At 46.2% G+C, this 13,718-nt stretch overlaps 1 protein-coding gene across 1 annotated transcript in view; it reads right to left on the bottom strand.

Moving 5' to 3' along the window:
* DTX4 (deltex E3 ubiquitin ligase 4) overlaps positions 1-9,762 on the bottom strand; it is a 37,047-nt gene extending 27,285 nt beyond the window's left edge. The window contains exon 1 of the mRNA XM_035124385.3: positions 9,283-9,762. Within this exon, the coding sequence (XP_034980276.1) occupies positions 9,283-9,493 (211 nt within the window). The 5' untranslated portion in view covers positions 9,494-9,762. The remainder of the gene's footprint in view (positions 1-9,282) is intronic.
* Between the last annotated feature and the right edge of the window lie 3,956 nt (positions 9,763-13,718).

The raw sequence follows: 13,718 nt of genomic DNA, 5'->3' as shown, positions 1-13,718 counted from the left end.
AACTTTATGCAGTATGCATACACTGCAGGGAGTGGTAACCAACCCCAGGTCCTGCCAGCATGCACACTTAGTAAAATAGAGAAGAATTTGTTGTAGTTTAGTCGTTTAGTCGTGTCTGACTCTTCGTGACCCCATGGACCATAGCACGCCAGGCACTCCTGTCTTGCACTGCCTCCCGTAGTTTGGTCAAACTCATGTTCGTAGCTTCGAGAACACTGTCCAACCATCTTGTCCTCTGTCGTCCCCTTCTCCTAGTGCCCTCAATCTTTCCCAACATCAGGGTCTTTTCCAAGGATTCTTCTCTTCTCATGAGGTGGCCAAAGTATTGGAGCCTCAGCTTCACGATCTGTCCTTCCAGGGAGCACTCAGGGCTGATTTCCTTAAGAATGGATAGGTTTGATCTTCTAGCAGTCCATGGGACTCTCAAGAGTCTCCTCCAGCACCATGACAAGGCATTGATATAGAGAAGAATAGTCCTGACCTAAAGTGTGGAATAGGAGTTCTAATTTGTATTAGTGACTGTATTTATTCTGCATTAATTAATTTAGAACGGACTAAGTCTGGAGTAATTACATAAATTCAATTCATGGAGGATAAAACCATCAACGGTGGCAATTTTACCTCTAGTATCACACTCAGGTGCTGGGGACCCTGAGCAAGACAGTGCTGTTGAGTTCATATCCTCTTTTGGGGTTTCCCATAGAAGCTGCTTGATACAGAATCTGTTCATTGGTCCATCTAGCCCTGTGCTATCTGGAAATGCCAGGAATCAAGCCCAGGACCTTCTGCATGCAAAGCAGGTGTCCTACCACTGGCCTACAACCCTTCTCAAGCAGCGGCATCTTGTTGGCAACAGCGAGAACAAAAGGCTGAACTAGAGAGTTCTTTGGCCTGATCCAACTTGGTTCTTCTTAATGTTAGAAGTATGGTCTTGTGAATGGTCCCTGAAAAGAGCAAAAAGCACTGGGGTGGTTGGGATGGGGACCAGACCATGAAGCTGTGTTACAGCTCCCACCTCACTCCTGAGAAGACTTTAGTTTGAATAAGGTGAACTGCTGGAAATGGCCTCTGTATGATGACTTACTACCCATCATGGCCGGATTCGGTAGATCTACTGATAGCACAGGGACGCTCCAGATCAGGAAGAACAGAGAAATGGAGAGCAGTGCTAACAGAGATATGAAGGCCTGGGAAATTTTCTCCTCCTATTCATTCCCCCCCCCCAAAAAAATGGGGATGGGGCACAGAAAAATTGGGGGAAACCAGGGTCCCCTCCAATTTTTCTGTACCCCGCCACAAGCTTTCACATGTCTAGTGCTGCACCTTACAGCAGCAACGTATTGGACAAGTATTCACAGTAAGAATTGTTTCAAGCAGTCTTCACATGACGCTCATCAAACTTATGAGCCCACGCTTACTGGAATTTATGGGATTTATATTTCTTTCTTTAAAAATTCAAAGTATTTGCTACCCACACTTCATCAAAAGATGCCACGATGGAGCACAGGAGTGTGAATAAAAACTAATTCACACAAAACATATACACGCAATTTAAATCCAACATGTACCGTAAATATAACAAAATTTCGGTATTAAACCCAAACAGCTAAAGAGCAAACCAGAAAGAAAGAAAAAGTATCTCAAATGCTAAAACACTTCTCTTGGTGCTGAAAAGCTTGTAGTCTCTTTCTCCTACACATGCAGAGCAAAACCCACCATGCTCTTTAATGGTTTTACCAAAGTCTCTTGCTGCCTCCTTATTCAAATATTTTTTTCCAAAGCTGAGTACAGGATGCAGAGGTTATGTTCTTCAATCTGACCTGGAAAGCAAGCTAGATGATGAACTGTACTATATAATTCATCAGGCCTTCTAGTGCAATGTGTTGGATCAACCAGGGTTCAAATATGAACTCAACCATGGCTTTATAGGACACCTGAAAGGCACTGTGGATAGACTTGTCTGTCTTAACCAGGGAGATGTGGGTTCAAGTCCCCACTCAGCCATGAAACGTAATAGGAGACTTCGTCTAAGGCTGCTGTGAGAATAAAATGAGGTACTTTTAATGAGATATAAGTCTTTGGTATGTCCCTCAGGACATGGTTTTACAGCTGGATTCACTCATGCAATGCATTTCATCGGTCATGTGAGGGAAATTCTGCCTGCACTGCCGTAATTCTCCTCCCATCCACACTGTTGACATGGCCACTGTAACCCCCATCTGTAAAATGGGAGGAATAACAAATTCACAAGCGAGCTGAAGTCCTACAAAACACCCTGAAAATTAAAAGTGAAATATAAGGACAAAGAAACGAGCCTCTAGATAAAATTCTAAACATAATGGGCAGAAATCCTTTACTGTTCTTTCCTCAGGCAAATGAATGCCTCCCCTAACTACAGAGACCCTGCTAGATTTGAAGGAAACTTTTGTTTATTTGTTGGTATTCTTCTTCAGCCTCCCTTTTTCCAAGAGCAAAGCAAACATTAATCTCTGCCTGTCTCAGAGCTGACAAAGGCCTATAGACAGGCCGGCAGCCTGCCTGGCCCACTTTCTTTCCTGACCCACTGGCTCCAGCGCCAAGTTGGGACGAGCTTAGACTTCAAAATTAGTTTGACTTTGCTTCAGCAAAATTCAGCGAGGGAGGTGGAAGGACAGGCAGACACACACACACACACACACACACACACACACACACACACACACACACACACACGGCTCTTATCACCGTGGCAACCACTCAAAGAGGAGGAGGACAGTGCTTTTATTCAAGAGGAAGGGAGTGAGTTCAGGGAAGGGGTGGGGAGCGAGGGAGCCCAGGCCACCACCACACAGACAAGAGATGGCCTGCATGCTAATGACTCGGGAGCAAAAGCACACCCTGCAGTGCTAACTCCTTCAGTAGTAATTGCATCACAATGTTCGGCCCACATCCGTCATGCTGAGGAATGGAGTGGCCAGAATGCTAGTTTTAGAGGCACCGTCCACATCTATACAAATGCACAGGTTTGCACAACCAAATTCTGCTGATTATCCATCAATATTAGTGCAATTGTTGCATCACCCACAATTTTCCTTTATCAGGATAGCAAAAGCTCTGCCTATAGATAAATTCCTGTGTGTGTGTATGTGTGTGTGTGTGTGTGACATAGCTGGCAAGTCTCCCATTGAAAAATGCGGGATCAGCAGCGGCGCGGCACCCGAAGTTGCTTCTACGCATGTCTGGACATGCGTAGAAGCAACTTCCGGTGCCGATGCTGCCCGATTTCCGGTGCCCAGACATGGGCAGAGCAGCACCCGAAATGGAGCCTCCCTGGCAGGTAGGAAATCCGGGGGATTTCTGGGATTTTTTTCTATTTGGGATAACAGCGGGAAACGGATTAAAATCCGGGGGTTCCCCGCAAAAAACGGGAGACTTGGCAGCTATGGTGTGTAAATACACTATAACTTGGACATTAAAGTGTCCAATGAAATTGATTAGCCACAACTGGAGTACAAAATCTCTCTAAATATCTCCTCACGCAATGCATCTCAGCTTACAGAGTTCATTTCCACGTGGTTTTTGGATGGTCACCAAACACCAATTCCTTATTTAAATGGGCGAGTTGAATTCATGGAGGATAGGATAAGATCACCATAGGCAAATGGTACCACACACACCTCTCTCAAGTCATCGTGCATAGGGTCAAATACTTGCCATGTTATTTTGGTGCCAGAGACACAAAATCCAAAAGTGCCACTCCTTGAGAGTAAAAATACGTTGATTCAAATAAAATAACTTAACAAGTTTCTGCCCTTTTTATGACACTAAAATCCAGCTGCCTGGGGCAGCTGCCTCTCTCTGCCTAACGGTAGGACTGACCCTGGCAGACATGGCAATCTCTCGCAAGTTCACAGTGTAAGCTTTCCCACAGCATCTGGCTACTGCACAGAATGCTCAGCTAGATTATTTTTTGTCTTGCTAAGCCAGACCATTCTCATGCTTTTACAGGGTCTGGGCACTCAAACACGGCAACCCCTGAACCAGGATATCAGGGGTGGCTAACCTGTGGCACTCCAGATGTTGCTGGACTCCAACTCCCAGCAGCTCCAGCCAGCATGGCCAATAGGCCAATAGTCAGGGATGATGAGAGCTTTAGTTCAGAGACATCTGGCATGCTTGAAGGTTAGCTATCCCTTCAGTTGAGGAATATCTGATAAGTCAGGCAATAAGTTTAACCTTACAAGTCTCTGTTTCACAATCGACAGGTGGAAAGCCACAATCAAGACTTTGCCTCTTTCCTTGCTTTCCTACTGCCTTTGCCGCAGCATCCATCTGCTGCTCACTGATAGTTCCTTATGACATGATATATGTGTGCTGATATGTGTGAATATGTTGTGTCAAAGCTGAAGGGGTACAGCTGAAGCTGTAGGCATGCAAGAAAGGTAATAGCTACAGTATTTTACTGAGTGTCCAAGGCAGTACATCTTCATTACCTTGTTGATCCTTCTACCAGCCCTGTAAACGTAGGCAGGCCATATTAACACTCCTTCCAACAATCCTGTTACGTGCCATATTAATTAGCAAGACTAAATAAACAATACTAAAAGCCTGAAGGAACAAAGCTCTTTTGGAAGGAGTTCCACAACCAGTGTCCCACGACTAAAAAGGCCCTGGGTGGACTAAAGCTGTCCAGCTTGGGCTGATGTTGGCCAATGAATCTGGAATACCCACGCCATAGTTCACACTCTTAACTCGCTCAACTGCACCAATAGTACAGCAGAGCTAGATTTTCAGACTGGGGTTCCTCACATATGCATTCCAGGCAGCTTTTCACTGCTCCGAGCAGAAGCACACAAACTGCTGTGCTCCTAACATTTTATCCACACACCAAACATTCTTTATGTGCGGGCCCATATTTCACGCAGAGAGGAAGAAAGCATGCACCAAGGCTCTGAGATGAATTTCATTTCACAGTTGTGAGGTAACTTCAGCGCTGCAGGGATGAATGCCTCCACTTCACAGCCTGCCTTCAAGGCCAGGCTTCAAAGGGTACAGCAGAAGCAAGGCAACTAGGCCTTATCGTGGGAATACTCAATTCCCATGATTCCAGAGGGGAAATAAAGCATTATTGGGTGGGTGGGTGGGTGCATTTTTGCCCCCGGGTGGGGGGCACATATAGCAATGGTAGGTGGGGTGTCACAACTGTTTGGTGGGCTGGGAGCATGATTTACATGGCACTCCCAAACCCTGGCAGGAAAGTATTTGTGGCAGTAAATTCTGTGGCAGGGCAGCATGGGCACCTGAAACAAGCCATACAGAAGGTGTGTGAAGGCAAAATGTTGCTTGCAGGATGCCCAAATAAGATCTAGAACCATTTTTGTCATGCTAGTTGACAGCCTTCAGCAGGAGACAAACGGAGGGAGTGTGTCCCTGTTGAACCTTGCAGACTTTTCTTCAGCTTTTAGAAGCATCGCCCATGGTATCCTTCCAGACAGCCTGACAGACATCTGCTTCTAACAGATAGGCTGGTAGCTGAAGGGGGTGACAGGAAATTGCAACTCCAACCTTATGGGAAATAACCTGTGGAGTGCCAGGAATCATAGAGTTGGAAGAGACAACAAGGGCCATCCAGTCCAACCCCCTCCCAAGCCCCTGCCAAGGAGGTTCTGTCTTCTCTCCCCACCCTCCCCACCTTTAAAATCTACATCAAGCTATTGGGAGAAGTAGGCTGATGGCCTTCAATAATCTTCTTTTGTAGCCCAGGAAGGCAATTGATTCTTCAAACTGTCTCTGGAATTAATAGTGAGCTGAATGGGGGATAATAAACTAAAGCTTAATCCATGTAAGTTAATGATAGTGAATGGATTGGTTGGCACAAGCACAGCACCCACACACTGTATGCACACAAACACATACATATACATACATACACATTTTTTTTGCTCTCATTTCCCCCCCCCCAGCAGTTGGGCTTGAAAAAAAAAGCATTCTAGCTTTTTCCAAGACTAATTGGCAAAGGAGGGAAGGCTTTGATCTTCATGAAGACTGCAGAAGGGAAATGTTAACCCATCATTCTCCAGCTATGACCCATCCCCCAACCCACACACTAACACACACACTGCATTTGGCCTTGAAAGCCTCCCCTGGGAACCTGTTTTCAAGCCTAACTGATGCTGGGGGGGGGGTTAGTCTGATCGAGGCTGTGGGTTTCCAGTTCCCCACTGGGATTCGCATGTCTAAATGAAGTAAGTGTTCTGGAAGGCAGTTCTTAGCATACAGGGCACCAAGAAAGAAAGGGCAGAGTAGAAGTCCTTCAGATAGTTGCTAGTGATGCTGTTGTAGGAATGATTATCACAGACATGAATGTACTGGGGATGTATATTCTCCACAGTTCATTTAAGCTCGGCTTGAGAGACCCTACTATGAAGACTACAAGTATACCCTCTGTGTGGTCCTAGGGAGGCCTGGGCCATCCGCTTCTGATCTGTGTTCAAAAGGATAGAATCACAGAATTGTACCAAAGCATACATGACAGGTGGCCATCCAGCCTCAACTTAAAACCTCCAATGTGAAGGAGAGTCTACAACCTCTTGTGGGAGTCTGTGCCACTGTGCAACCAACTCTTAGTGTAAGAAACTGATGTTTCATCAGAATATCCTTTCATAACTTGGGTACCTATTTAGAGTGACTGTGAAGTTCTTTAAGTCTTAAGCTACTTATTTTTGTGTTTAAACTGATTTTCATTGGTTTATTGTATTTTCCTATCTGTTTTATATCTGTAAGATGCTTTAGAAACCATTTTTGGTAGGAAAGAGGGATAAAGACAATAATGTATGTCCAAAGAACTGGGCATCTGGCTACAAAAGCTTAGGCCACAATATATACAGTATTTGCCCATTTGTTAAGGCAGCCATCGCCAACCTGGCGCCCTCCAAAGGTTTGGGACTACAATGTTTAGCAGCTGATGGGAGTCCAACACATCTGGAGGGCACCTGGTTAGCAAATATTGCTTTAAGGGGTTAGAAGACTCCACTGATTTTGATTCTCTTTATACTGCCATTTTTAAAAAAAAAATACATCTCACTTATTTTAAAATAAACTGATGGTAAAATGTACTTAGAGATGATGGGGGGAAAACACTCCTCCAAAATGACAGACCAGATACAGGGTTTGCTCCAGCCCTGGAGCGAGCAGATCAAACGGCCATAGGATCGGCTGCTGATTTATTACATTTTCAGAGCTCTCTTGAATGGAATTATTTAAAAATATTTCCAGCTTCTCAGCACCCAAAGTTAGAAAACTGACTATAGATCTCTCACAGTGTTCCCCTTGCCCTCAGATGAGCTGTAAGCCTCCTTCTCCGGTCCTTCTTCTGTTCAGTTAAAAGATCCTCCCCTAAAATATTCCTGTTCAATTCCTCTGTCTTGCTTTCAACATCTCTTCCTCCCTCCTCTAGCTTCAGTCTATTCAAAATGCAGTCTGCTGCACCAGAAGGGGAGGCTCTCATTCCTATGCACTGTGGTGGCCTGATTCACCTGTTATCTCCTCCCAGCTCTCCTCCTGATCCAATAGCTTTACCTCTTCTTGAAGTGAGCTCACTGGCAGTAGCAAACCGGGATTCCCAGCCAAGGAGGCTGATGGCTTTCCCAGGGTATTTTCCTCTTGTCAGCAAAGACAGCACTCAGTCTCTCTCTCTCTCTCCCCACCTACAATTGATTTTCCCCTCTTTTCCATCATGATACTGCAATTGCATCACTGAAGGTATTTCAAGAACATTTTAACTAGAGGCATTCAGCCCCTCCGGTAAATCCTTTGATCAAGGTGCTTATAAAGCGGGGGGGGGGGGGTGGAGGGGGTGGAGAGCAAGAGCAGCAGCAGCACTGAAGCACCACCCACATCTCAACCAATGTTTCGAAACCCTGCCATTCTATATCATACTACTGTATGGTTTGCCATTCTATATCATACTACTGTACTATTCTGGCCTTGTGGGTTCCCCCCCAACCCTAGCTGACAGCAGACAACTGACAGAAAATGGAAATAACTTCCTCCAGGTTTCCACACACAAGTTCTAAAGGTTAGCATACATCCTTGATGAATGTCCCTAAACATTTATTTTGGTCAGAACCAGTAGTAAACATCCACCCACTCAGAGGTATATGGTTCTTTTTGCAAGGCTCCAGGGTGAAGGAGGACTAGAGAACCCTCAGGGTGCAAACAGTTTCATTTCACTCGGATTTGTTGCTACTCTTTAACAACCTTTTAATCACCCTGCGTAAGTAAACCACTATCTGTCACTGCCTGTCAATCCACAATTACAGGGGAAGTGGGATATTCTAAACTGCATTAGTTTAGAGGCAGGGATGTGTGTAATTGACTGAAGACCACTTCAAATGCAGTGCAAAGATTCTGAGTACAGTGAACATAATATTTCTTCACGATTCCTGGGGAATGGCTATTGTGAAATTCTGGTTTTCCTTGTTGCTCTGACTTGCTCTGACTCGGTATCTAAAAAGTTCCAATATATCTCATATTATCCCCCCCAATCTTCACACTTCTCTCCCTGGACCTAGGTGATCCAACTATGTTTCCTCTCTGTTCTGAGCGCATGCAGTCCAATTATATGCATTTTTACGCAGGACTAAATCCCACTGAGCCCAATGGAGTTTACTCCCAAATAAACTCCCCCCCCCATACTGCCTGTAGCCCAGAAACCCCTTGCCACCCCGCAGTCGTACACTTGCTTTTCCTTTGCAGGTATGCAAGCGCTTGGGTCGGGAGATCATGAAGGCTAAGCAAGGCACCTGAGAACAACTACGGTAGCAACGGGCACTTTCGGCGGCGAAGATGACTGGGCTGCGCAGGCAGTTCCCAAACTTGTACTGTAGTGTACTCGCGTTAATCTAAAGTACAATGTTTGCCCAGGTTAAAGAAGAACTCCGAAGACATCCGGGTGGCCGAAAAACCCTTAGATCGACCTCGCTCGTCTCATTTCTGCCCTTGCAGTCGCCTTATGGGTTAGGGACCTCTGCCACGCCAGCGTACCGCGCGCACCCACTTCGGGAGACTCCTTCTCCAGGCTTGGGAAGGTGCCAATCGAGGGGCTGATCCCACCACGGATCTCTACCTAGATTACTTTGGACACCCCGTCTCTCGATCCCAGGGCTTCGATCCCCGGTGTGGCCTTTTGTTAGACAAGGGAGGAAGAGACGGAACCGGCCAGGGAAGGGAAAGGAAGGCGAGGACCGGCTCCCGGGCCACGCGGTGGGGTGGGCGCTCCAGGCCACGCAGGGGCACACTCACCCGTGTCCTGGCGGAACTGGTGCATGGACTGCAAGTCGATGATATAAGGCGACAGGCGGTTGTCCACCTGGCCTAGGACGACGCTTCCCCCGACTCTCGGCCCGGATCGGATCACCGCCTCGATGTGGTGGCTCACGGCGGGGCTGTAGGGTCTCCAGCGCCCGTGCTCGTTCAGCCATTCCCAAACCACCACGGCCGAAGCTAGCAGCATATTGGTGGCGGTCTCCTGCAAGCAAGGAAGCGCTCCCGATCCCAAGCGGCGCCCGGAGGAGCCCCTTTTTGCCTGGTCAGCGTCCGATCGGTCTCATCTACCCCCTTTAAACTCTGCAACGTCACGGCCACTAGCTGGCTGGCTGCTCCTTGGATCAGTTCCAGATCTTGCTCTTCTTGTCAAATCTCTCCCTTTCTCTCCCTGGCGGCGGAGAGCTGGGTTTTGCGGGGTTCACAAGCGCCTCGATTCTGCTCGCTTCATGCACCTTTTTAAAAAAGGCTTCTAAACCTCTCATCCCACCCACTTGAAGACTCTTGCGTCACTGCCTATAAAAATGCATGCATTTAAAAAATAACAAGGATCCATCCACTCAGCGAGCTGGAAAAGCAGGTTCCGTCGTTTGCTCTGTAAAGCGGCTCCGAGGGGAATTTCTCACTATCTTTACGGCGAAAGGAGGGTGACTCAGTTACACCAGTTGCATCTCCACCTCCTCCTGTTTTCCTCTCTGCAGCTGCACGGGGGATCCTTCTCAGCAAGCCCTTCTCGGAATTTCATGCTCTAGTTTTCCCCCTCCTCCTCCTCCCCGTGCACTAGATGCAGCAATCGCTCCAGCTCCCCCTCCCTGTTGCTTTTCTGCCTGCCTCCTTTCTACGAGGAATCCGGGTGAGTGGGATTTTCTCTGCACAGCAGGAGAACTGCAAGCCTCCATCAGACGCGATGCCCGCTTTCCACAGCGGAGAAACAATCACCCATTGCACGGCACGGGCACTTCACTCCTGCCTATTGCAACCCGCAGCCTCTCCCGCTACAACTTCCCTGCCTTAGCAAGGTTTTGGAGTAGGAGCCGCAGCACGAGCTCCCCGGGAACGCGACGTCTCGAGCGCGCGAGCTCCCTCCTCCTCCTCTCACCACCATTACCTCATGCTCGGCCCCCCGCCCCTAAGCCCACCCCTCTGGCCAGCGTCAGGGCGCCATCTGCTGACCGTAGAAAACGAAGCAGCGGCAGGAGGGACTGAACCATCGCACGCAAAACAGGGGGTGGCACTTGCCACCACGAGCAAGAAGAAGAGGAAGGGAAAAGCAAGAGAACGTGCATGAAAGGAAAGGCCCGTCTGCAGAATCGCCCGTGCCATTGCTTTCCAGCCGGGCCCACTGATTTGCCACAGCTCCTCACTGCAGCCTCTAGTGCCGTCCAGCATTTGCCGAGAGGAAAAAAATAGGTGAAGCAGTTGGGTGTGAGAATAGTTCCTTCACAGCTGAGATCAGAGGAGGCAGTGGCTACGAAGCATTCCTTTGGGTCATTCCCTGTTAAATAATTTTGTAACTTTAAAATGCAACGTTAGTTCTCTCTCCTAAAATGCACAGCTTTCTGATATTTTCCAGGGGCGTAGCTGTGTTACTCTTTTGCGGCAAAAAGAACAAGCAATCTTGTGGCGCCTTAAAGACCATTGCAGCATAAGCCTTCCTTGTGACAATACAAAAGTGTTCTCCTGAGTTATAGGGACATATGTACGCTATAACTCAGGATTCACACATCTGATGAAGTGGAATGTAGTCCATTTGCTTATGCCATGATAAATTTGTTAATTTTTAAGGATGCCACAATGTTTGTTCTAGATATGACAATTCTACCTTTTCCTAATCTAATTCCAATTCCAATTGGAAGCTAATTCCATTTTAAAAAAACCAAAAAAAAAACCAACCTGTGGTCATTGCTTAGAGGCTAGATCAAAACAAACCAAGGAAGCTAAAAATTTTGGTGGCCATATTAGTATGATCTAGAAAAAAATTATTTGGAATTATTTCAAAAGCACTTTTCCATGTACAAAGTGCTTTACACATCCTATTTTTAGCTTCACATCAAGTGTTTGAAGTCAATTAGGCTGTATCATTAAGTATGAATTCAGTGCATGCCTGAATCTAATACATACCGGTATATACATGTGGCCAGGATATCTGTTAATGGTCAGTCACTGATTGCTTTACCTGAGCAGCCTGGCCATTCTTTTAAGATGGTAAATACTTTAATTCCTGAAACCAGGTCACAGGCTCACCCTATTCATACACAAATACGCCCTTAAGACAGGTAAGCAAAAGACAAAGGAGAGGCTTTCCTGTTTACTTCCTCCATGCAGAGAAATATTTGAGGTCAGTTTGGGAGTCAAAATGGCTTCAGACTGCTCTCCTGTACTACCGGTATTTCAGACATGTGGTTTATATAATTATGTATCTGTTTCCCTTGTTTATTTAGTATTTGGGACCTTAGAATTCTTATAACACGTGTTTCTTTATTACAGATATTTCCCTGCTTCCCACAAGCAGTAGTCAATATGGAGCAGGAAGGAAGGGGAACTCATTATCTGACAAAATAAAAAAAATCCTTCCAGTAGCACCTTAGAGCCCAACTAAGTCATTATCTGACAATTTCATGTTGTAGGCAAAACCACGAACTGCAGGGAAAGGAGGGGAAAAACAAGAGAAGGAAGGTGTTTTCCCATCACAGCCATAATCTAGCATCTTACCTGAAAATGTTTGGATAACATATTGCAAGCACTTAATAGTTTTAAAAGCTAGCATGTCTCTAGAAAGCATAAACAGTAGAATTATTTATTAGGAATCCTTCTCCAGTCCCGAGAGTTCAGAGCCAACGCTTCACATAATGCACAAAATCAGCTATTATCACTGCTTCATGTACAGTGGTACCTTGGGTTGTGAACAGTCCTGTTTACGAATGCTTCAGGTTACGAACTCCACAAACCCAGAAGTAGGTGTCCCGGGTTGCAAACTTTGCCCCAGGATACGAACGCAATCCGCTTCTGGGGCCGCGGGAGGCCTATGTAGGAAATGCGCACCTCAGGTTACGAACGCTTCAGGTTAAGAATGGACTTCCTGAACGAATTAAGTTCTTAACCTGAGTTACCACTGTACGTTATACAGCATCTAATTGCACAAACATATTTCAGGAGGAATGACAATCCTGCTTTTATTATTGTTCATAGAATTGTAGAGTTGGAAGGGACCCCAAGGGGCATCTAGTCCAACCCCCTGCAATGCAGGAATTGTGCCCACAGCCATCCTTGGATTGGCTCGAACCACCAACTTTCTGGTTAACAACCAGACATATTGAACAACCAGACATATTGAATCAATTGAACATATTGATTCTTCACATACATACCGTCTTCCAAAAATGTATATCCGTGGCCTACACACCACTTCTCCTGGATGGGTGTTCTGATTGTTGGAGCCACCTGGGATGAATAGAGACATCGGATTATTCTCTCATTATGCATGATCAAGCTTTCTTTAGTGCCTCAACCCTTGCTCCCCCCCTCCCCTCGGACTAATTGCAGCCATCAGCAGCAGCCATCCACAGGTTTACCACTCCCATCAGCCCATCAGCCCAAAAGTGGTAAGGACCTAACAGAAGCAGAAGACATCAAGAAGAGGTGGCAAGAATACACAGAGGAATTATACCAGAAAGATATGGAGGTCTTGTACACCCCAGGTAGTGTGGTTGCTGACCTTGAGCCAGACATCTTGGAGAGTAAAGTCAAATGGGCCTTAGAAAGCACTGCTAATAACAAGGCCAGTGGAAGTGATGATATTCCAGCTGAACTAATTAAAATTTTAAAAGATGATGCTGTTAAGGTGCTACACCCAATATGCCAGCAAGTTTGGAAAACTCAGCAATGGCCAGAGGATTGGAGAAGATCAGTCTACATCCCAATCCCAAAGAAGGGCAGTGCCAAAGAATGCTCCAACTACCGCACAATTGCGCTCATTTCACACGCTAGCAAGGTTATGCTTAAAATTCTACAAGGCAGGCTTAGGCAGTATGTGGACCGAGAACTCCCAGAAGTGCAAGCTGGATTTCGAAGGGGCAGAGGAACCAGAGACCAAATAGCAAACATGCGCTGGATTATGGAGAAAGCTAGAGAGTTCCAGAAAAACGTCTACTTCTGCTTCATTGACTATGCAAAAGCCTTTGACTGTGTCGACCACAGCAAACTATGGCAAGTTCTTAAAGAAATGGGAGTGCCTGATCACCTCATCTGTCTCCTGAGAAATCTCTATGTGGGACAAGAAGCTACAGTTAGAACTGGATATGGAACAACTGATTGGTTCAAAATTGGGAAAGGAGTACGACAAGGTTGTATATTGTCTCCCTGCTTATTTAGCTTATATGCAGAATTCATCATGCGAAAGGCTGGACTAGATGAAT

This window comes from Zootoca vivipara, chromosome 1 (genome assembly GCF_965207765.1).
Source record: "Zootoca vivipara chromosome 1, rZooViv2.hap1.1, whole genome shotgun sequence".
Taxonomy (NCBI): Eukaryota; Metazoa; Chordata; class Lepidosauria; order Squamata; family Lacertidae; genus Zootoca; species Zootoca vivipara.
The sequence above is the reverse complement of the archived record's forward strand: the minus strand, read 5'-3'. Positions and strand labels throughout refer to the sequence as shown.